Source organism: Pipistrellus hanaki (assembly GCF_964339955.1).
Source record: "Pipistrellus hanaki genome assembly, chromosome: 12".
NCBI classification, from domain to species: Eukaryota; Metazoa; Chordata; class Mammalia; order Chiroptera; family Vespertilionidae; genus Pipistrellus; species Pipistrellus hanaki.
The window spans coordinates 14,530,251-14,554,506 of NC_140514.1; the positions used below are offsets into that span (position 1 = coordinate 14,530,251).

The 24,256-nt window shown below is 41.5% G+C and overlaps 2 protein-coding genes across 8 annotated transcripts in view; one reads left to right on the top strand and one right to left on the bottom strand.

The window, feature by feature from the left end:
- SUPT7L (SPT7 like, STAGA complex subunit gamma) overlaps positions 1-3,552 on the top strand; it is a 9,063-nt gene extending 5,511 nt beyond the window's left edge. For all 5 annotated transcript variants that reach the window (XM_084900180.1, XM_084900181.1, XM_084900177.1 and 2 more), the window contains exons 3-5: positions 180-504; positions 1,186-1,423; positions 2,870-3,552. In XM_084900180.1, coding sequence (XP_084756306.1) covers positions 180-504; positions 1,186-1,423; positions 2,870-3,132 — 826 coding nt within the window. In that variant the 3' untranslated portion in view covers positions 3,133-3,552. The remainder of the gene's footprint in view (positions 1-179; positions 505-1,185; positions 1,424-2,869) is intronic.
- On the bottom strand, positions 2,713-23,179 carry GPN1 (GPN-loop GTPase 1). 3 transcript variants are annotated; one of them, XR_014796454.1, is made up of 15 exons: positions 23,032-23,179; positions 21,226-21,319; positions 19,156-19,195; positions 18,279-18,345; positions 17,512-17,549; positions 15,436-15,514; positions 15,160-15,254; positions 13,943-13,988; positions 12,935-13,081; positions 12,158-12,240; positions 10,352-10,391; positions 9,481-9,571; positions 7,831-7,938; positions 5,968-6,213; positions 2,713-3,104 (listed from the first exon to the last, which is right to left on the bottom strand). XR_014796454.1 is itself a non-coding variant. In XM_084900187.1 (14 exons), the coding sequence occupies exons 1-14, from the start codon at positions 23,140-23,142 to the stop codon at positions 6,131-6,133; spliced, it is 1,122 nt and encodes a 373-aa protein (XP_084756313.1). In that variant the 5' UTR covers positions 23,143-23,179; the 3' UTR covers positions 4,909-6,130. The 3 variants fall into 3 exon arrangements, 1 of the variants encoding a protein (XP_084756313.1); XR_014796455.1 differs by having other exon boundaries at positions 5,006-6,213; XM_084900187.1 differs by lacking the exon at positions 2,713-3,104 and having other exon boundaries at positions 4,909-6,213.
- Between the last annotated feature and the right edge of the window lie 1,077 nt (positions 23,180-24,256).

Sequence of the window (24,256 nt, forward strand, 5' to 3'; positions counted from 1 at the left end):
ACTATGGGTTGCTTAGCCAGGCCCCATCAAGCAGTAAAGACTGGGCTATGTCACTACATAGAATGTTCTGGAAAGCTGGGCCAGTGGTTTGATCGGAATTGTAAAATGTCTAGGGAGACAGGCCATGTCACCCTTTTGCAGGAGCACCAGTAACCCTCCTCCCCTGTGTGTGCTTTCAGTGGGAAAGGGGAACCTGTGACTGAACTCAGCTGGCACTCCTGCCGGCAGCTCCTCTACCAGGCAGTGGCCACCATCCTGGCCCATGCTGGTTTTGAGTGTGCGAATGAAAGTGTCCTGGAGACCCTAACTGATGTGGCACATGAGTATTGCCTCAAGTTCACCAAGTTGCTACGCTTTGCTGTGGATCGGGAGGCCCGACTGGGGCAGACCCCTTTTCCTGACGTCATGGAGCAGGTGTTCCATGAAGTGGGCATCGGCAGCGTGCTCTCCCTCCAGAAGTTCTGGCAGCACCGCATCAAGGACTATCACAGCTACATGCTGCAGGTGAGGTGACGCTGTGGAGAACGCAGTGTAGGGTGTTCAGCGGGATCCCACAATTGCGGTAGAATGCAGAGCACGGGATCTTGGAACAGAGGACATAACCTACTTTCCTCATGGCCCTAGATGAGATTCACTGGCCTCATCAATGGCCTGGCCAGACAAAACAGAGTGAAGTGATACTGCCCATGGGTGGGAAGGCAGGGAGAGACACCATTTTGGATTAGACCCAGAAATATCTCATCTCTTAATCACTGTGGCCTTATGCAAGCAATCTGCCCCCTGTATGGGTTTCCCCTAATCTAAAATATCATAAGGGATTTTTAACACCCAACAAAAAGTCTCTGCTAGGTGATCCAAAGTCTCTATACTATTCATTACCCACCAGGGGTACATATGTTAACTGTTACTTTTATATCCAAAAATGTGATCTTTTGTCCCATTTCTAATCTATATTTTTCACCTTTATGTAACTTAATGACACACACACTTTTAAGAAGCTGCTTTTGTTAGACAGCTTCTTTAAAATTTTCCTTACAGGTCTATCGTTTACAAATGCAAACTCAACCTCTTAAGCAGATTCCTTCCATTGGCAGTGGGTGCTTTCTACATATTCTCTTGGCTTTCCCATACCATCTAACTTGTTCCTAACAATTCCTTGGAAAATTGTCTCTTACTTGCCAACAGATTAGTAAGCAACTTACTGAAGAGTATGAAAGGATTGTCAACCCTGAGAAGGCCACAGAGGACACGAAACCTGTGAAGATCAAGGAGGAGCCTGTGAGTGACATCACCTTCCCCATCACTGAGGAACTGGAGGCTGACTTGGCTTCTGGAGACCAGGCCCTGCCCATGGGAGTCCTCGGGGCTCAGAGTGAGCGCTTCCCATCCAACCTGGAGGTGGAGGCTTCACCGCAGGCTTCAAGTAAGAGAAATCCACTTATACTTGATTCTGTCATTCGCAGCAATCTCTACTATTTACCTTATGGAATTATACTCTGGAGAACAAAAGCGGGAGAGGGCAGAAGAATGAAAAGTCTAAAGACAAGTACAGCTTCACTGATCTAGTGATACCAACATTCTTCTCTTTATAATTAGAGGACAGCATTTTTTAAATAATTCCCAGTTAGGATCTGGATGTAATATATGTTGTTCTACTGATTACAAGTTAATTCAGCTGGCCCAGCTAGGTAGGCAGATGTCCCCTCCCTTCCTTAGTATCTGTGTTGGTCCTTCCTGGTGCTTGTACTCAATTAACTTCCAGATAAATGAGGAGTGCTAATTGCTCAAGAATATTTGAATAGCTGGGCTTCCGTGCTAGAGTAACGCAACAAATTGGAACTAAAAGCACTTGCAAGGGGCTGCACACGCAGCTGGCCCCTTCTTCCAGATAGAATCTGAGATGACCTCACAAACCAGGATGACTTGATCCTTAAGTCAGTTAGATTGCAGTTAGTCTAGACACTTGGTTCTTTACAAATATAAATTGTCATTTCATCAGTGCTCAAATGAAGCAAGCAGCAAATCCTCCAGTGTGGCATGAACAGAATTAGGCCACATTTCTTACAACCGTTTGGCAGAGCCTTTCACCATGGAGAATAACCACCGAACAGTATTGCTAGAACACAGAGGGCCTTGTTGCAGACTTAGGGGCCATGTCTCTTTTCAGCAGTCCATGAACTGCTAGCATTTTGGAGTGATCACTAACTTTTCATGATGAGATAGGACCAGGGACGCAAACAAAAGGTAGGAAAACAAGGCAGTCCCGTTGAAGGAAGGAAGGACAGACAAGCAAACATACTGAACAAGAGCCTGTGGTTGTGCCGCCTTTGGGCCATGAGACAGGGAATCTTCCCACATGCACGCAGCTTTACCTCCCTGGCTCAGAAAAATGGGGGTGGGTGAGGGAGGGCAAAGGAGGGAGGAGGAGAAAGTGGAAAGAGAACTATAACTGTATTCTCCAGCCAAGTAGTCAAAATGTAAGCTGAGCTCAAAGGCCTTCAGTCTGCCCTGGATAGGATATTCATTCTACTTTGCTCCAGCCTTGGCTTACCAGTACAGTAGGTCCTCGGGTTATGTTGGAGATCTGTTCCTACAGTGCCATGTAAAGCGATTTTCACTGTAAGTCAGAACCCACCTACATAAGCACCTACATCACTCCCATGGAGCATACACACAGCAGCAATTAAATGAAACAGTAAAAAAAAATTAATAGATAACAATTCCTGACTTTACTTGCGATAAATAATAAAAAAACGTACAGCACGTATGAACATACATCAAAATGACGAAACTTCCTTTTTTTTATATAAATGGGAGATGGCGACGTAACACGAGGACTGCCTGTAATTACATGTTCTTCCATTTTCAGGTGCAGAGGTAAATGCTTCCCCGCTTTGGAACCTGGCCCACGTGAAGATGGAGCCTCAGGAGAGCGAGGAAGGCACCGTCTCCGGGCACGGGGTGCTGGGCAGCGATGTCTTCGAGGAGCCCATGTCGGGCATGAGCGAAGCTGGCATCCCCCCGAGCCCCGATGACTCCGACAGCAGCTACGGCTCCCGCTCCACTGACAGCCTCATGGGCTCCTCCCCCGTTTTCAGCCAGCGCTGCAAGAAGAGGGTTAGGAAAATATAAAAGGAAAAGAGATTTTCTGTCCAAACCTACAAACCCAATAGAAAACCTGACATATTCAAATTTGTTTCCAGAGTGACTTGACTCTTAAACACAGTGGATTTTCCTGATTTCCGTGAAACTGGACTTAACCAAACAAGTTTGCATATTACTTTTGCATTCAGTTTTTGTAATTTTCCACAACAACCAAGCCACATTTTACAGGTATGTGTCATGATGCTGGGGTGGTAATCAGGAGATCAAAGCACTGTCTTTGACGGCTTTCTTGTGACTAGACTAATTGCTTAGCTCTTCTAAGGCCATTTCTCCTGCACAATGAGAACTGGACCACTTTGACCACATTGCAGGGCTGCCGTGAAGATTAAGATGCTATTAAACCGCAAAGTTGTGCTTGAATAACTCACAAGTAAAAGTATGCTGGTATCAGGTGTCAGGTTTTTTTAATTTAATTTACTTCATTTTTGGTTGTCATTGGGAATCCCATACTAACACCTAGCAAGAAATAGCTAAGCTCTGCACAACTTATTCATCGAAGTCTTTTTAAAACTTTTGTTGCCTATGAAGTCTCATAAAATCAGGTATGTGTAACACAGCCATTTTGCTTATTCAGACAACCCTCTCCTATCTCATCCACAGATTTTCTTCTTGCTTCTTTAGTTTTGTTCCATCTATTCTCATCCTTGTCTTTATTTCCACTAAGATTTTTTAAATATTTTCTCTATGTACATTTATTCAGTTGCCTCTTTCATTTTCTCTTGTGAATAAAACAAATAGGAACTGTCCAAAGACAGGTTTGTGCTTATTTTATTTGTTGCATCTGCTTGGCCATCAGAGGCCAGCAGTCCCATTGCCAGAATTCTGCATCTGCAAACTGCTTCTGCTAGATGGGGTTCTACTGTACATCATATCCTGAACAACTTTACAGTTGTCACTCATCCATTCCATACTACCCTACTGAGCATCTGATAGTCTTAATCAGTATTTATTATGTAAACGATGCAGTATTAGAATAATTAGGGGTAATTAGCAAACATATGCTTTATGCCTTGGTAACAGGTGCCGCATGTTAAATTCTGCTGAAGTTTATGGATGCAGATTACAAATCTTGTGCAATTTAGAGCACTCCTTTAATCAAGACCAAAATGAAGACACTGTGCCTGGCCTTATGGAGCATATACTGTAGGCCAGAGGTCGGCAAACTGCGGCTCACAAGTTACAATTTGCCACTCTGTTGACTGAGTTTGCTGATCACTGGGATAGGGGCTCAATCACAAGGAACAACAACATCCTGTAATTATTGGAATCGAGAGTCTAGGTCAGTGGTCAGCAAATTCAGTTAACAGAGTGGCAAACTGTAACTTGTGAGCCGCAGTTTGCCGACCACTGGTGTAGGCCATACAAGTTTTTTTTGTGTGGTTTTTTTTTTTTTAATATATTTTATTGATTTTTTTACAGAGAGGAAGGGATAGGGAAAGAGAGTTAGAAACATCAATCAGCTGCCTCTTGCACATCTCCTACTAGAGATGTGCCCACAACCAAGGTACATGCCCTTGCCGGAATCAAACCTGGGACCCGTCAGTCTGCAGGCCGACACTCTATCCACTGAGCCAAACCGGTTAGGGCAATACAAGTTATTCTTTAAGGAAAAAGTATTCAGAGGTACTAAGGAGAAAACCAGGTATGTTCAGAGTTTTGCTGTGCAAATGGTTTCCTCTTATAGATTCAAAATTTTAGACCAGCGGTTCCCACTAGGTATAGAATATTAAAATTAATACTTCATAGTAAAATAAAATACTTTTATTGTTAGAATGTTTAAATTGGAGAAGAGGCACCAGATGGTCAAAGTTAGGGTACTCTGATAAAGCATATGACATACCTGAGATTCATCTGGCCCAGAACTGTCCCAGGCTGTTTGGATTGTTAGAGCAGTGGTTCAGATTGCTGGGCCCCACCCCATTTATGATTCGGTCTTCAATGTTCCGTTTCTAACAATTTCCCTGGTGATGCTTATGCTTCAGGCCCATAGACCACATTTCCAGAACTATTGGAGGACAGATTAGGCACGAACAAAATTCCTTAGGAAAAATGTACTAGTTTGAGATACTGTGAAGAATGGAGGCAGGGTAAACCATGATTGTTATATATGGAATGTACACCTGACCCAAGTCCATGGCCTTTCAAAAATCAGCAAGCATATTTTGCATTAAGTTCAAAGTAAAATGCAAACAGGGCCTGGCTCTATACCTGGTTACTACATGTGTGTAACCAGGGAAACTTTAGTAATCACCTTACTGAGACAGGTTTGGACATGTGTCTTTAAATCTCTCTGATCAACAGAAGTGATTACTATATAACAGAAAATTACATAATTTTCTTATTTTAAATTCTGACAGGCAGGCTTATACCAAAGTTAAAATTAAAAACTCTATCCAAGTCACCATCAAAAACAGGCTTCTTATTAATTATATGTTTTGTCCACTTTCTTCAACAATCCTATAATGAGCTACCAAGCATTTCATATCAACATTGAATGGTTGCCAAGGAGACGCCACTGCCACTCTGTACAAGCTCATGTTTCTTGTCTCCCATTCTGCTAAAAGGAGGAGAACTCATGGGTCAAGGGCAAGATGCTTGGGAAACAGGCTATACATACAGCCTAATAATAGAGCTCTGAAGTGAACAATATGTTCTCTCTCTATTCCATCCGTTAGCAGCAAAAATACTTGAATTCAAATGATACAATGTGAAGGTTTACAGGCAGAATACCAGCATCCAAAAACAGTCCGAAAATCCTTCCTTGCAAAATCCAAGGGAAAGGCCACGGGGAATCAACTCTACCTGCCAGGTCCAAATTTCTTCTATCCTTGGCTTCACTGGAGTCAGGAAAGCTCCCTAACACGAGAAACTCTGCTATTCTGTGTAAAATGGTTCTTTATAGTAACCCCATTCAGAGGTAAGGACAGTTTCTTCACAGAGTTCCAAATGTTTGGACTTCTAGAAACTATTTGTTTCTCTTCCAGTACTGTGCCACTGACTCTTGCATAAAATTCTGGAACGCTGGCTCTTCACGACTTTCCTCCGTAACTGCAAGGAAAGAAAGGTCAATTCTGATTAAACCCTCCCATTGCACAGGTAGATGAGACCTGCTGCCACCTGTCCCTCAGACACAGTACCCTGTTTCTAAGTGTTCACTTCTCCCCGTCAGGAAAAGTCTCCCAGAGCATGCTTACCAGGTGGCCCAAAATGTACAGTTTCTTTTACTGTAAGTGGGGGAGAAAAATCCTCCCTCATAAAGTAACTAAAATGAGGTCCCACTCCTAAGTATTTTTATCCAAGGGAAATGAAAACATTTGTCCACACTAAAATCTGTTAATGTTAATAGCAGCTTTAGTTATCAGAGCTAAAATCTGGAAATAACCCAAACGTCAACCAGGTGATGAATGCATAAACAAATTGTGGTAGGTTCATATAATGGAGTTTTACTCAACTGAAAAAACACCAATGCATGCAACAAATCACAAAAAAACATTATACTGAATGAAAAAAGTTGAATGCAAGTTAAATACTGTCATTCCAATTATATGACATTCTAGAAAAGGCAAAATTATAGGAACAGAAATTAGAACAGTGATTGCCAGGAGCTAGGTATACAGGAAGGGACTGAATAAAAAAGGGCATGAGAGAACTCTGGGGGTAATGAAGTGTTCTGTATCTTGATTATGATGGTAGTTACAAGACTATGTTAAGACTACTCAAGAGGCGCCCTCCCCTCCCCCCAGGCCTGAGCTTTTCCGATTCTTCTCTTCCTCCCCCAGGCACCGCACCTTTGCCCTTCTCTCTCCTCAGCTCCAGGAGCCCTCTGGGAGGGCCTCGCTGAGCCTCACTTCTACTACTTTCTAAATAAACTCTCTGTTAATTTGGAGGGCGGGGAAAGCAAACTCCTCAAACTAGAAACTTTTCAAAGGTGGGTTTTACTCTATAAATTACACTTCAATACATCTAATGACTTGAGGCACTTCACATGGTGGCATCCAGTGCACTGAAATAAAGAGAAGTTTGCTCTTGGTCACGGCGAGGATCTAAAAGGGCTGTTTCGAGAAACAGACTCTGTTCACATTCCATAAGACTATGCCAAGTTAACCCTTTTGGGTTTCCAGAGCCATTGTAACCTCAGAGTGTTACAGCCCCTTCAGATCTGCTGAGGCCTCCTTATGTATTCTTAAAACAATTACAATAAACCAAATCCTAGATTCCTCAAACTGAATCAGGACCTAACTTGAGATCGAAGACAGACTAATAAAAAGGCCTGTAATCAGCTCAATATTAACCATTCAGCAGGAAGGCCAGGAACTCCCAATGCATGGGATTCTTTCCTGGTGCTACTCCTTAACCATCTCCTCTGTCCCCAATATTTTTCCTTTCTTGTTAATCCTCACTCAGGATATTTTTTCCATTGATTTTTGTTTTTTTAGACAATGAGAGGGAGGGGGAAGAGTGAGAGAGAAACATCAATGTGAGAGACACAAAGATTGGTTGCCTCCCATACACACCCAGGGGATCAAGCCTGCAACTGAGACACATGCTCCTGACCAGAATCGAACTTGCGTATTCAAGACCTTCTCTTACCAAGAAGGTCCTGACCAAACTATGTGAAGATAACCAGCTAGTCTGTTTTCATCAGCCACCTCAGCCACCTCTCACCTCTGTGGTCAATATCATCAGTGTCGCTGTCTGCTTCTTCATCCTCTTCATCCAAGGTTCCCCGAGTCAAGATCAAGTCAGAAGGGTCCCGTGCAGAGGATAAACCGTCTACAGAGAGAACACCAGCAGCATGTCATGAACACATGCCTCCTCCAAAAGAAGATTCTGAATCAGTAAATAACTACAATTTTGAATTTGGCTGGATGAAAATGGTCAGGATAAAATGCAGATCCTAATTCTTCCAAATGTATTGTTAATACCACATAATATTTCAACAGTCTAATCACAAAGTGCTCTCATTATTCTAGTAAGTCAAGAGGTCTTTTTATTTAGGTTTTGTTTTTTTTAAATATATTTTTTATTGATTTCAGAGAGGAAGGGAGAGGGAGAGATAGAAACACTGATAATAAGAGAGAATCATTGATTGGCTGCCTCTTGTACACTCCCTTTTGGGGATCAAGCCCACAACCTGGGCATGTGCCCCTGACTGGAATCAAACCCAAGACCCTTCAGTCTGCAGCCTGACGCTCTAACCACTGAGCAAAACCAGTTAGGGCTGAAGATCTTTTTTTTTTTTTTTTTTTTTTTTTTTTTTTTTACTGATTTTTTTACAGAGAGGAAGGGAGAGAGATAGAGAGCTAGAAACGTCGATGAGAGAGAAACATTGACCAGCTGCCTCTTGCACACCCCCTACTGGGGATGTGCCCGCAACCAATGTACATGCCCTTGTCCGGAATCGAACCTGGGACCTTTCAGTCCACAGGCCAACGCTCTACCACTGAGCCAAACCGGCTTCGGCTGAAGATCTTATTTTTAAACTAAGGAAAATAGTTCTCAAGTAGCTTCTCTTAGTATGAATTTCATTCATATATATATAAATATATATATTTTTTAAAAAGCAGCAACACCAAGGGGCACAAAACTAAAGTGGCCCTGGCCCTGAGAAAGGATGATGGCATGGTGTGTCAATACTCAATGCTTCATTCCATGCCCAACTCAGAATTACCAACTGTACTTGTGATTCCCCCATGTAATTTACTGAAACTCCTCCAACTTTAACAGGGTATCTAAGTACAGCAGACCCTTTCCAACAGATTCAACAGCTGCCACTTCATGTATTCATGAGTGACTCCATAGAAACTGATGTTGCTGAGGTGTGCAACAAGGACGGCATAGGCAAGTTCATGTACCTGGTCAACCCAGGCCATTCCTAGCATCTCCTCCAAGCAGCTTTGCATATTCTCTACTAGGAGCACAGCAACAGCTTTCCTGAATAGAACTTCACTCCTTTAAAGGCCAGCCCATCAATAAGTGTGGATGGGTGCGAGTATAGACATTTAACTAGAAATCCCTGGAGAATCAATGACAAAACTCAAAAGTCAGTAAAGTAGAATAAAAAGACTAATGCACAAAAATTAAAAGTTTTGTACACACAAACATAACCAGTTAAAAGATACAATTGTTCAAAAAAAACTATTTTCAACACTAACAGAGAAAAAAAAAATCCTTGAAATAAATTTAATAAGAAATATGCAAAGCCCACATAAGGAAAGCATGCTCCTGCTCTTAAATATAAGTATCTTCCTGCTGAGTAAAAATAACATACCGGTATTCACTTTTAGTCCCTAATGCCAAGAGACCCTCCAATACCTGTGGCAGTTCCTGTGTCCAAGGCAACAGAGCCCATATCTTTCTGAAGGCGTTCTAGCTGTTCTTTCTGCTGCTGGCTCTGTGCACTGGCCTGTGTATATAGAGAAAACAATCATCAGACTCAAAAAAGAGCCCCAAGTTATATGGAAATGACCAATTACACAAATGCCAGAGACTACCTAAACATTGAGGCAGATAAGGGATGGCTGATATGGATAGACACACTGAGCAGTATGGGCCCAAATTAGCAGTTCAGGCTGGAGGGCACTAGAAAATGAACCAGAAGTTTCAGAAACTGGACACAAAAGACCCCTCAAGTAGATACAGCAGGTCGGCTCGGTGATATGGAGCCCAGTCGGCCAATGGGGACAGGACACCTGATCCGCTGAAATAAGAGTTGTGAAGCACCTCTCTGTTCCTAAACAGAACTCTACAACTAGCCTTTACCATGGACCTCGGAGTAGGGGCGGGGGTTGGGTGCAATAAGGGCTTAGCACATATAACAAGAAAATCTGATTTAAAAAACTTTTTAATTAAATATATATCGATTTTAGAGGGAGAGGAATTGGGGGGTGGGGGAGAGTTGAGACACATCAATTTGTTAGCATATCAGAACGACGCTCTAACCAACTGAGCTTCCTCACCAGGGCAGAAAAATATGGTTTTTAAAACTTCAAATAAAGAAAAGAAGAATAATTTAAGGGGACTTTCTACATCCAGACAGCTCACATAGACATTTACAAATTTAAATTAATGAGTATCTAAAAGCCACACTGATGGCCCAAACAAAAGTATGAATGGCAGGATAAGCGTATGGTTTGAGGTTGTTTTTTTAGTGGCCCTAAAATACATTAAAAGCCTCCTCTCTTACCAGTGATTTCTTCAGTCGTTCATATTCAGGACGATACTCCCTGAAAGAGAAACAATTTCTAAATTGCTGTGTTTAAAATATGTCCTCCCTGCCCCCACATCACTTCTGCTTTCCTACGGCTCTGAAAATAAAAAAGATCTTACTTAACTGAATGTCAGGCATAACAAAAGTGTAACTCACTGAAATCCTATCCCTATGGAATTAAAAGCCAAGATACCTGTCCTCACCCCTGAAACTAGAAAAAAGAAAAATGTCTGACTGTTGAGCTGGAAAGATTAACTTTAGAGACATTGACTAAGGAGCTTATTAGCACTCATATGGATAAACATTTGAGATGAGTAAAAGAAGCGAGGACTGTTGGGTTCAGGAAGCCCAACACATATTAGCTTTTAATTATGTGGTTTTAACAGGGCCACTAGGAAAGGATACAAAAGTCTTTTCCTAAGGCTTTGATCACACACACCCCTTATCTAATGAATCAAACTCAAAATAATGTGTCTGAAAACCACAGTGTGTTTGATATGATCCTGCTAATTATGGGACCAAAGAAGCATGTGGGGATGCAGCAACTAACAGGCTACAGACACAAGGGAAGTGTCTACATGCTCCGGCCCCACTTTCCTTAGGTGATTGGAATCCCAATATTAATTATGACAGTGATAACAATCATTTATTATGAAATGTGCTTACTGTGTGTCAGCAGTTGCACTGAGTGCTCCAGATGTTTTCTCAAATAATTCTCACAACAACCTTAGCAGTACATGCTGTTACCCTGAAGCACAGGCACTCCATCTTGTCCCCGTAACCTCTATTCTGTAAAAACTGCCAGTTTGAAATTTCCCACTAAGCATAGGTAGTCTTTTGTTCTGTAAATTAACTCTGCTATTCTTGGCTTCTGGAAACATGCTTGCTCGAATAATAAGGAAAATAAGCTCAATTATCTGGTCTTATAAGTCGCTCTGCTACTGTCCTTCGTTACTCCCACGCCTTTTAGTTATCTAAATTGTACTGTGCTCAAGGCTACTGAGTTGGGCTGTGCTCAGGTTACAAGCTTCCCACAAAATATCTACATAGGGCTCTTTAAGAAGCACACAAACGGTTCGGAAATCCCATATTGAGGAGACAAAGGGATTGGGGGGATATAAAGGGAAAGTTTCCTCCATGTTGCTTTGCTCAGACTCGGGCTGCTACTCCTCTGAGACCGCTAGTGTAATAAAGACTCCAAATCTGGCTTACTAAGGCGTCTTCTGTTCAGCTCACTGATTCCCAATATAACAATCCCCGAACTACAACTGAGGAAAACTTGCAGAAGTTATTATTAAGTGGAGGAAACAGAAATCCAACTCTTAACTGTCTGACTCCAAAGCATTAATGCTAATGGGGTCAGCCAATGTGGAAAACGGGTCAAATCAAGTCCGTTGCCTATTTTTATAATTAATGTTTTACTGGAACACAGCCATGTTCATTCATTTACAAACTGTCTATGGATGCTTTTTTGCTACAATGACAGAGTTGAACAATTGCAACAGAGATCACAAAGTCTAAAATAATTATTACCTGGCTTTTCACAAAAAGTCTGAGGACTCCTGCCTGTTCTTACTCATTAAATACAATGAAGATTTTACACTCCTATTTTTTTTTAAGTTAATGGGTATTAGTTACCCCTAAATGTGGTCAGTATACATACACATGGCAAATGTAATAGATATACTATGAAAACCAAAAAGCTTTGCCTCGCAAAATTGCTATCATATCAGAATTGTGGGTCATTAAGAATGTCATCAATAGAGTTCCCTTTGTTCTCACCTTTCATATTCTTCCGCAGCACTGGTGACTTGCACGAAGAGTTCATCTAAGCCTGTACCCAGAACAGCAGACACACCTACCACCTGACAAAAGCAACATTAATGCCACTGAGCAAACAGATGTGTACTTTTTTAATGGTGTACATTATTTTGTTCAAATTTCATAAAAACCTTCAAAAAGAAGTTTAGATACTTAGAGAAGTCTCTGGCAAAGAATAAATCTAAACCAAAGAGCAGGATGTCTACTAAAAAGTCATGGGAATAAGTCTAAGGAAAATAGAGAATTGAACAAGAAAGATAATTAGGGACAAACAAGTAGTGGGGCTTTTAATCTATTCCTATCAATTCAAACCACTGTCTGTTCTCTATGAAAATTAGTACCTCAGTGCCTTTACTTGGGCAATTAACATACTCTCTGCCACCCATACCCACCTTTGCTTATACAAATCTTACCCTTCCTTCAAAGCATACCTCTGAAGCATATCCTCCAAAACTTCTCATTTCAAGTAATCTTCCCTCTCACCACCATCAAGGCCAAATTCTAATCTTTCTTAATTCTGTTTTAATTCTGTGTGTAGCCTTCTCTTCTAACTAGAGTAGACCATAAACTCTCTTGAGGGTAGGGTCTCTATTCATCTATAAACCTCCAGTATTTAATAAGTTAATGCTGTACTTTTCAAAAAGTAATGAACTTCCTTCCTAAGATCGGTCAAAGCCAGCCCTGTGGGTGAAGAGGTTATCTGGGGAGACTGTGGGTGTGAGCAGAAGAGGAGCTTACCCTGAGTGAGCTGTAAAATTCATCTAACACCAAGCTCATTGAACGAGTCAGGTTACTGACATATGTAGTCTCTTGATTCAAGGCATCTTGGAAAGCCTCAAAATCTTGCATCCATTCCACTGCAAAGCTGTGATCAATGATGTCAGTCTGCAACAGAGAGAAGGCAACTATGAGAAACCAGAGATAAGTTTAGACACCAAATAATCCCCTCCCCCCTTTTTTTTTAATTTAGTGATGATAATAATAAGCAATTATTCAGGGGCATGGGGCGATAGAAGAGCGTATGGGGATAACAGTGATGGAAGGAGACTTGACCTGGGGTGATGAACACACAATACAGTGTACAGATGATGTATTATAGAACTGCACATCTGAAACATATATAGTGTTATTAACCAATGTCACCCAATAAATTCAATAAAAATCAAGAAAGCAATCATTCATGTATTTTCTTTCTCTGCTTTCCCCAGTTCCTCTTCTACTACAAGCCACAAAGAACCAAGACTGCTGTACAGTATTAATTAAATGAAGGTACATGTTCTCTTCACTATCCACTGCCAAGTGACTGTGACCACAGTGGATGCCAGCCCTTCCAGGCTCTAAAGTCAACTAGTCTGCTGTATCCTAGCTACCAACCAAAAGGGAAGTTTTATCTTTTTGTTTTAGTTGCCACTTCCAATAGACTAGCAGTACCAGCTCCACCCATAGTCTTGATTCTGAGGGATAATCCACACCCTACAAGTGAGGGCTGCTCTACCTAGGCTGAAATAATTTTGGATGAAAGTTGCTATCATATCAGAATTGTGGGTCATTTATCATTGAGTGATAAATATTCAATCTGACTGAATCTTCTCCCTATAAGTGCCCATGGCTGTTTCAGGTAAGCTTGAATCTGCTCTCTGGCATCTCAATAGCATTTTCTCAATACCTATTCCAAATCTTCCAATAACACAAAGTTCGATGAAAACAAATACAGTTCTGAAATCACAACGGTAAGGATCCACTTACTTTATTCATGACCACAATGAAAGGAAGCTTGGTTTTGTATAAGATGCTGAAAAATCAAAACATCAAGACATTATTAGTAAAAACACTTCAGCTCCTGTTTACCATGTCAGTCAGTTGGAATTGAGAAAAGAGGAATGAGTTTAGACTCTAAGTATAAGGTATCCTTTCTTATAAGGCACATGTCTTCCTCTCCCAAGAGAAATACCACCCCCACCATCACACAAACACACACACATAACTCTAGGTAAGAATGCTTTGCTACTGATTCTGTTGTGTGTGTGTGTCTGTCTGTTTGGTTGCTTGTTTTTACCAAATAATTGTTTTAAACAACTAATATAAAAATGAACAAATGGCCCTAACTGGTTTTGCTCAGTGGATAGAGCGTCAGCCTGTGGACTGAAGGGTCCAGGTTCAATTCCTGTCAAGGGCACATGCCTGGGTTGCGGGCTTGATCTCCAGTAGGGAATGAATCTCTCTCATCATTGATGTTTCTATCTCTCTTTCTCTCTCCCCCTTCCTCTCTGAAATCAATCAAGATATATAGATATATAGATATGTAATTTTTTTTAAATCAGCAAATGCTGTCAGTCATCAGATTTCATTTGGACTAGGATTTCTTGCATCAAATAAGAGACAACCCTAATCATACTAGAAGGGAAAAATGTTGGTGATGGCTTTTCTGTATCCCCAAAAACAAAGTTCTCTCAGCTTCAGCAACGGCATGGCTTGCTCCTAGATCTAATGCACTGACATAACCTAGTGAGGTATGTCCTCCCTCTCGTAATTGTACCACACTTGGGGCAAACCTATGTATTTCAGAATTATGGATAAACCTTTTTACTCATAATCTCTCCCCATGTTATAATTTCTATATCATAATACAGAAAAGGATCTATATCATAATACAGAAAAGGAGCTCTCTTTTATTTAGACTTGGACTTCAGTGAACTGGGAGCCACTACAAAAAGATTCATATTCACACACTACCTTTCTTTCTGTAGCAGGCAAGGAGGAAGATGAGAAGTTGCTGACCAATGATGCCAACTTCTCATCTTCCTTCTTGTGTGCCTCTTTTCTCTTCTGACCCCTCCCCAACTCACAACCACTAAACTGAGTGGCAAACCTGAATGCGCACAAATCTAGGGATAAGCACTCAGGACTCCAAGAAGAGGAGGCCCCATTCCTTATGTAATGTCATCCCAGCAATAACCAGTTACCTGCAGGCATAGAGCATGTTGGACATGAAGGTCACTGGGTTGGTACTTCTCGATGTGTCCATTACATAAATGACAATCGTTGGAAAGGAGGATGCCTAAAGCCACAAAATAATCAAAGCCTTAGCCAGAGGGCTCGTGGTCTGTCCCCAAATTTTTCCTATCTTCTTAACCAGAGAGAACCACTTTACAGAGATTCTACAACTCCCTTCCACATAAGATCCCAGGCAATAAAAAGACTTATCCAGTTTAGCTCTCAGTAATAACTACAATACTCACCAGAGCCTCTGTGATGATTGTCCCAGAAGCTGACCAGGTGAACACTTCAATCTGCCCAGGTGTGTCAATCAAGACATATCTGTGTCGAGAAAGACCATTAAAGAAGTATTACACTTGCCGAAACCGGTTTGGCTCAGTGGATAGAGCGTCAGCCTGAGGACTGAAAGGTCCCGGGTTCAATTCTGGTCAAGGGCATGCACCTTGGTTGCGGGCACATCCCCAGTAGGGGGTGTGCAAGAGGCAGCTGATCGATGATTCTCTCTCATCGATATTTCTAACTCTCTATCCCTCTCCCTTCCTCTCTGTAAAAAAATCAAAAAATATATATATTTTAATTCAGAAGTTGGAGAAAAAACACACAGAATGTAATACCATCTCACACCCACACACCCACTAAGACAGTTATAATAAAAAATGAAGATATAACAAATATTGACAAGGATATAAAGAAACTGGAACCCTCATGCACTGCTAGTGGGAATGTAATAGTGCAGCCAATAGGAGCTGGGGGAAAAGAAAGATTGCTAATGTGTATGATGTTTCTTTTGGGATAATAAAAATGTTCTGAAATTAGATAGTAGGAATCAATACACAATTTTATGAGTACTAAACACCACTAAATTGTATAAATTAAAGGAGTGAACTTTATGGTAGGTGAGTTTATATCTTAAGAAAGATTTTTTAAAAATATATTTTTATTGGGCCGAAACCGGTTTGGCTCAGTGGTAGAGCATCGGTCTGCAGACTGAAAGGTCCCAGGTTCGATTCCGGTCAGGGGCATGTACGTTGGTTGCAGGCACATCCCCGGTAGGGGGTGTGCAGGAGGCAGCTGGTCGGTGTTTCTCTCTCATCGACGTTTCTAGCTCTCTGTCTCTCTCCCTTCCTCTCTGTAAAAAATCAATTAAAAAAAAAAAAAAAAATATATATATATATATATATATATATATATATATTTTTTTTTTTTTATTTTTTTTTTTTAATTGGTTTCAGAGAGAAAGGGAGAGGGAGAGAGATAGAAACCAATGAGAAAGAATCACTGATTGGCTATCTCCTGCCTGCCCCTATTGGGGATCAAGCCCACAACCTGGGCATGTGCCCTTGACCAGACTCTTTAGTCCCAGTGTGCCCAGGACACTTTAGTCCACAGGCCGACACTCTAAACACTGAGCCAAACCAGATAGGGCTCAAAAAAAGATATTTTTAAAAACTACCTTTTTATTATGCTATTTTTGCAAAACACCTTATCCCTCCATTCTTCTACTTATGTATATATGCATAGAAACATATGAAATGATAGTCACTGATAGTAATGATAGTTATTTCTAGTGGGTCATAAATGCGCCTTTTAAATTATGTATGGTTTGAATTGTTTTTTAAAATATATTTTTTTTATTGATTTCAGAGAGAAAGTAAAAGGGAGAGACATCAATGATGAGAGAGAATCATCGATCAACTGCCTCCTGCATGCTCCCTCCTGGGGATCAAGCCCACAACCTGGGCATGTGCCCTGATGGGGAATCAAACCATGACCTTCTGGTGCATGACCTCTGAACCACACCAACCAGGCTGAATTCTTTATAAGGGTCATATATCCTTTTTTATAAAAATAATTATCGTTCTTTTTTAAAAAGCAAACCTATTAACAGTTAATCTGTTAACAGTGGGTAATAATATGAACAAATATTTTATTTTATATTTTGATACTTTTAAAATTAAAAAACAATTATTCTCTCTGATTTATGTATACTATATTCATTTAAATAAGGGTTAGAAAGATGTTTCAGAGATTTTAATGCCAACAAATATGGTTTTCCAAGAGAAAACAGAGATAGTTTCAAAATATCTCCTAAGAAACCAGGAGCATATACTAAAATGGTTGGGGATAGATACCACTAAATTTAGCTCTACACTATCTATCATCTTAAGGATTTTCTTGACTATCTTTTTTTCACTTCTAATAGTTTCATCTTAATCTAAACTCTTTCAAAACTTAATGCTAACCGAAAATTTTTCAAAAAAGCCTAGAAACGTGTTTACTCTAGAGTAATAAACAGGCACTAAACTGAAATTACTTACTTAGACATGTTCTGGGCCTTCTCAATAAATTTCATCACCTAAAAGAAAAAGATGCCAATTACAATTGGAGCCGATTTCAGCATAAAGTCACAGGCCCACTTCATAGGCCCACTTCATAGGTACCATCAACTACTGAATCTCTGTGTTCTCAATCTCAGGACACCAACTAGTGAACTCACTGAACCACAGAAACAGCCATGTCAGCAGCCATGCAGCACCCTGGGGCACAGGGTCAGGGTCTGAGAGCTGAAGACTTGATCTGTCACTGTCAAGTCACTTCTCCTGATGCTTCGCAAAATGTTAATAGCCTGTCTCATGGAGTGACGTCAGGGCAAAACATGGATTACAAAGCACTCTTAAAACTCAGAAGGCAACAGAGAAAACCTAAATGATGATAACTATTTGTCACAAGTTTAAAAAGCCCCATTATTTTTCTGTTCCATATCTGCTAGCCCACCTCACCTCTTCTTACCCCCCTCCCTTTACTCCATCCTCAGGGTAACACTGTAAGCCAGTTATAAATCAAGAAACAAACAGTCTCCTGTATGTATTTCTGTTTTACTGGCTGTCCCAAATATTAAATGTCAAGTGTTCATAAAACTGATCTTCCTCTCACAGCCTACTTCTCTGTCTATCAAAATGCCTCTTTCCTATATTTATATCCCAGGTTAATTGCTCTTCTTTCCCAACGCTATCAATCTAAGGTATTTAAGAGCCACAGGTTTTTACACAGTCAGGCCTATCTGAGTGAAAACAGACAGACATACCTGATCAAATCTAGTAGCAAAGAGATTGAGTGAGGTCACTATGCCACCGTTGGGTCCAAGTCCATATCTAGACACTAAGTTGAGGATTTAAATTGCTTATAGATGAATTCAGATGATAAAGTTCATACACAGGATATCATTCACACAAACATTACATTAGTGGTCCATTAATGAATATTGGCAAGCTAATTCTTGACTTAGTATGTACCACACAGCTGTAACTTCATAGGAAACATTCATCATCAGGGTCTTCTTCATCTCTTTATTGTTTTACCGATGGCCAGGCAAAATGAACAAACTAAAGGGACCAAAACATAATAGACAGATGCATCAGGCAGTGACAGCCTGCCAGCATTAGCTATTAAGGACATCTATATAACACTCCTTGCTCCGATCCTCACTAATCAAGCAGCTGCTGATTATAATTAGTTTTTCTACCTAGACTTACCTAGAGAGAAAGTACACATTTCACACAGCTATGTACCAAGCAAGAGGTGATCCTCCTCATTTCTGGGTTCCCCAGTTTGAAGAGGTGCTGACCAATGAATGTAGCTTCCAAGACAATACTACTTTCTGGGTCCTAGGCACGCTACCAGCTAGCCTCTCGTTATCTCTGCTCTCTAATTACAACAGCCCGCAGTCTGGGAATTTGGTTAAAAAAAAAAAAAAAAAAAATCACAAGTTCAAAGAATATTTCTAATCACCTACAATACTTCTTTCCAGATTCATCTTTCATTTTCCCAATTAATGACTTTAAAGTAATCAAAACGATTTTGCTAGTATATTTCACAAGGAAACCCAAAAACTTTCCTTCAAAATATACAGAGGGTAACTAGCCATAGATGAGTCAACACCGAAGGAGATGTAAAAAGGATACTGTTTCATGACTTCTTTATACTTCACAGTGTCACGAATATCTGGGGAAAGGGGATGAAAAATTAATTAGAATTTAACTCATACTAGGTAAGAAACTATAGCTTGAGCTTCTCTACCAATAATATCCTAAACCAAGAGGTCTCTCAAGTCATCTCTGCTTCCTCTGAGGAAAAAAATAAGTTTTCCTCTATGCATGAGTTACTTTTCAAATCTGTTTTGTAATTTTTAAGCCAAGATCATTGAACTGTGATAGAAAAAGAAGCAAAATTGTGAGGAAAAGAATAGAAGGGCAGAAGGTGTTCCATACTTTATCAGCAAGAAACTAAAACTAGCCTTTCAGTATTCTCTCGTCAGCATTCTCTTCTACCAGCTTCACAATGGTTTCTGTCCTCACAAAGGAGAACTGTCAAGTAACCCATGGACAATATTACGTTACAAGTTCTCAAGCTACGGTTGAGATGTTCTGAGATAGGGAGATAAGTTTTACGCACTTAAATACCTTGTCAGTAAACATATGCATAGAAAAAGGTAGCTAAATCAAGAAATAAATGTTTATTTCTTATTAACAGCTACTGATAACAAAGGTACTGCAGACATGGTTGTAAAAAAGGAATTAACCGAAAACTGGTTTGGCTCAGTGGATAGAGCATTGGTTTTTGGAATGAAAGGTCCCAGGTTCTATTCCAGTCAAGAGCATGTACATGGGTTGCGGGCACATCCCTGGTAGGGGGCGGTGCAGGAGGCAGCTGGTTGGTGTTTCTCTCTCATCGATGTTTCTAACTCTCTATCCCTCTCCCTTCCTCTCTGTAAAAAAAATTAATAAAATATATTTTAAAAATAAAAAGGAATTAATTTATCCAGTAATATCTAAATAAACCTATCAGTCTATAAACCTACCCTGTTACAGAAAACTGGAGAAGAACCAAGCAATACTTAAGAGAGATGGAGTTACATTTATTGTGTGTGGGTCCAGAGGAAAATTTCTCTCAAATTCTGGGCCACAACATGGAGGAATTTTCCCTATTTATATGTTTTTACTTCTTTGTCTCCCAAATATGGGGTGTTTCCGACCCCCTTTGCAAGTTCTTAAAGAGCCCCTATGGGCTGGGGCCTTGAGACCTCAACCAAAGGCCTGGCCTGGCGCCAGCACTGATAATTTCGTCCAGAGAAGGTTTAATGGCCTCTCTGAAGTGGGAGTAGTCTTATTTTCCTTATTACTTAAGCAACAAGTATTTACAGAAGCCAAATACCAGGGTTAAAATTTCAAACAGCAGTTTTTATATAAGATGGATGCTTCAACCCCATCAACTATTAGAATCACATTCTTTAAGTGAGATGATGGGTGATTTTCTTCCCCAAATTCTTTGCCATATATATAATCAACAACCTTCCGTGAGAGGATACTGCTCAAGTAACTGAGCTACACTAACCAGAACACAATCTCTGCTTCTTAATATAAGGCCTTCCTTTATTAGCTGGTTTGGGTTATAAGCATCTTAAGAGGATTAAGAAGAGATAAGATTATCACAGTGATAGCCTAGATCAGGAAGCCTAGATCCTATCAAGAATCATGACCCTGGACCACATTCATTCTTATGTTTTTATAGTCAGATTCCTATTACAATAACTGAGAACCTCTCCCCAAAACAATGCACATATGCATACCTATGCACATTTTCCATGTAACTTTGGAAGTAGAAGCAAGAACCCACACAAGAACCCTTATACTCTAACTAAACTTTGGGAAAAGAAACTAAATAAAAAGGTGTATATATTGTATCAGAGCCTGCTGAAGAGTTTAGGGTATAGAAGTGAGAAGCCACTTCATTTTCCCAAACATTAGCCTGATACCTCAGGGTCAGAAAGGAGAAAAAACACTGAGTAGAAAGGAAACAAAGGGAAAGGAGTAAACAAAGAGAGAATGTGACTAAGGCAGAAGCCTGTTCAGGGATTCTAGCAAATCCATGGGAAATGAAAGGAGGTTGTTTAGAAAAAAATGAAAGCATTGAGAACTGGCAGGTTGGAGGGTTTCCATTCAAAGAAACTTTAAACAAAACAGTAGTTTACTCACCAATATTGGCAGGAAAGGGAACTTCATGCACAGCGGGGTCGAGATTGATCACGTAAGGCGGAGCGCCTTGGCTATGCAGATGTCCTGTGAGCCTCTGCACAGAAGTGAGGTGCCGGATAGACAAAGAGGGCATGATGAGAGGACAAAGGCCACTTCCCTCTATCTGAAACAGTCCCCTCCAACATTCAACTCTCATTTGAAATGCAACCTTTCTTTATTACCCATTTATCAGAGCTTTCTCTTATTTATAATACTTGCTTTGTGTGGGGGTTTTTATCCTATCACCTCCAATAAACCAGTAGTCCCATGAGAGCAAAACCTTGTCAACCTCATTTTCACTGCATCCCCACTGCCTATTTCACTCAAAATGATAATAACCAGGCAGCAAGATCGCAAATGCTCCGAAGAATGAAAGTTTTAGTTTCTTTTATTTATTCATTTGGAATTAAGGAGATAACGTAAGGAAGATTACATAAATTGGGAGAAAGGTGGGAAGTGGATAGTAAGATTATGTGCTCTCTTGAAAAAGAGGCATTTTCAAAGGTGAGTTAACCTAGATGCAAACCACGAAAGAAAGAAAGAAAGAAAAAGAAAGAAAGAAAGAAAGAAAGAAAGAAAGAAAGGAAGGAAGGAAGGAAGGAAGGAAGGAAGGAAGGAAGGAAGGAAGGAAGGAAGGAAGGAAAGGAAAGGAAGAAGGAAAGGAAGAAGGAAAGGAAGGAAGGAAAGGAAGGAAGGAAAGGAAGGAAGGAAGGAAAGGAAGGAAGGAAGGGAAGGAAGGAAGGGAAGGAAGGAAGGGAAGGAAGGAAGGGAAGGAAGGAAGGGAAGGAAGGAAGGAAGGGAAGGAAGGAGGGGAAGGAAGGAGGGGAAGGAAGGAGGGGAAGGAAGGAAGGGAAGGAAGGGAAGGAAGGGAGGAAGGAAGGAAGGAAGGAAGGAAGGAAGGAAGGAAGGAAGGAAGGAAGGAAGAAAGAAAGAAAAAGGAACAGGATTTACTTAGAGCAAATATAAACCTTGTACCAAAGAAGTTATATGCCTGGGGTGTGACTGCCCATCAAGACCTGCCCAGTTAAGAATTTATTATCCATATTATCTCATTCATATGTGGAATCTATTGAACAAAATAAACAAAACAGGAGCAGGCTCATAGAGAACAGACTGACAACTGTCAGCGGAGAGGTGGGGCTGCAGTGCTGGGTGGAAAAGGTGAAGAGATTAAGCAAAAAACAAAACTCACAGGCACAGACACAGCACGGTGATTGCCAGAGGGGAACAAGGGTTGGGGTTGGTAGAAGAGGGTAAAGGGGGGATGAACGGTGAAGGAGACTTGACTTGGGGTAGAGAACACAATACAACATACAGATGATGTACTGGAGAACTGTACACCTGAAATTTATGTAACTTTATTAACCAACTGCACCCCCCAATAAATTCAACTAAAAACTAATTTATGACCCAATCACCCTGTGAGGTTAACTTTCGGTTACAATTACAACACCCCTTTTTTGTTCACACATGAAATAGGATAAGCGCACAAGAAATACGTAATTCTTTAACCATCTATACCAAAAGCCTGTGTGGTAGCACTCGATACTCTATTGGTCTCCAGTTACTTGTAAGCCTCGGCCTTCAAGTCAGCAATGTTGTCGGCAGGACAGCTGCAGTACCACGTGGTACGCGGTACCAGGGATGCACTCAGGGAGCCTGAAGTCACCCAGGCTACGGTGCCAGGAGGTCTCGCCAAGGAGCCCCGAAAGCCACCTCCCCTCCCTTTTCCTGGCCTTCCACCGCCGCCCGCGCCCTGTAGCTCACCTGTACGAAGGTGGTTTTCCCAGACCCCGCCATTCCCAACACCAACAGACACACAGGGGGCCGGGGACCCCCGGAAGCTTGAGGCTCCGCTGCAGCCGCGGGCGCCGCCATCTTCCTCCTGGCTCCGCCCACTTGACCATCGAGACGTCACGTGGCTAGAGAGACTTCCGCCACAGCGGCTGTGAGAGAGGGTGGGACCGGCTCCCGCCGGCTCAGAGCATCCTCCTCTGCCGACCGGGCTCGGGCGCCCCCTAGGGACCATGCCAGGGGAGTGCAGGCGCTGGGAGGACTGTCAAAAGTCTGGTCTGCAGGAGCAGCTGGGCTCTCAGGATACAAAAAAAAAAAAAAAAAGAATGCGTTTCACTTCCGGCCCCCAAAGGAGCCAGGACTGGAGCCTCCGGAGAACCGACTGCGAGGGCTGAACCAGGCGAGGGGGTTAAGCCGTTTGCGGGGGTGTGCGGGGTGGGCACACAGGCCTGGCTGGAGTGGGATGCGCACCTAGGGGTTGCAGGGCCGTGCAGAGACCTGTTGAACCAAGAAACTTGCTTCCCGGGGATGTCGTCCCTGCATGTCGACGCCCCTGACAGTAGCTCCTGGTCACTCAGTGGACCACACCAACGCCTGGGGTATGGACGGTAGGATTCCCAGGGCAAGTAGGTTCTGAAGGGGTGTTTCCTTGCACGAAGTGTCCTGGGAAGCCGAAACGGTGGTGCAAGAGCTGAGAAATGTATTCCTGCTCTTGACCACCGAGTCTGTTCTCGTGGCCCTTTGTAGCCAGCTGTTCACCAAGTCATAGGTAAATCTGGGTTTTCACACCGACCCGGGTTCTGCCACCTGCTAGCAGTGTAAATCGTGGCTAAGTTACTTACATGCTCCAAACCTTTCTTCTTTAAAATTAAGATATCTCATAGAGGGTGGTAGTGAATGCATATTGTAAATTGTAAACTGCAGTCCTTCACCTTTTACCCCTACCTATATGCTCGCAATAAGTGCTCAAAAATATTTTCTTGTGTGAACTAAACTACAACTGTGCTTTTTTTGTTTCCTAAATTTTCAGTAAGAATTGATGGGGGAATGTTTCGCTTGTTTACTGAGGACTCCCAACAATACCCCTACATGATATCTTAGATTAATAATTTTTTTAAGCCAGGAAAGAAAAAAAGGCAGCGATGGGGCTTTAAAAAAGGACAATGGTTAGCTGGTTTTGCTCAGTGGATAGAGCGTG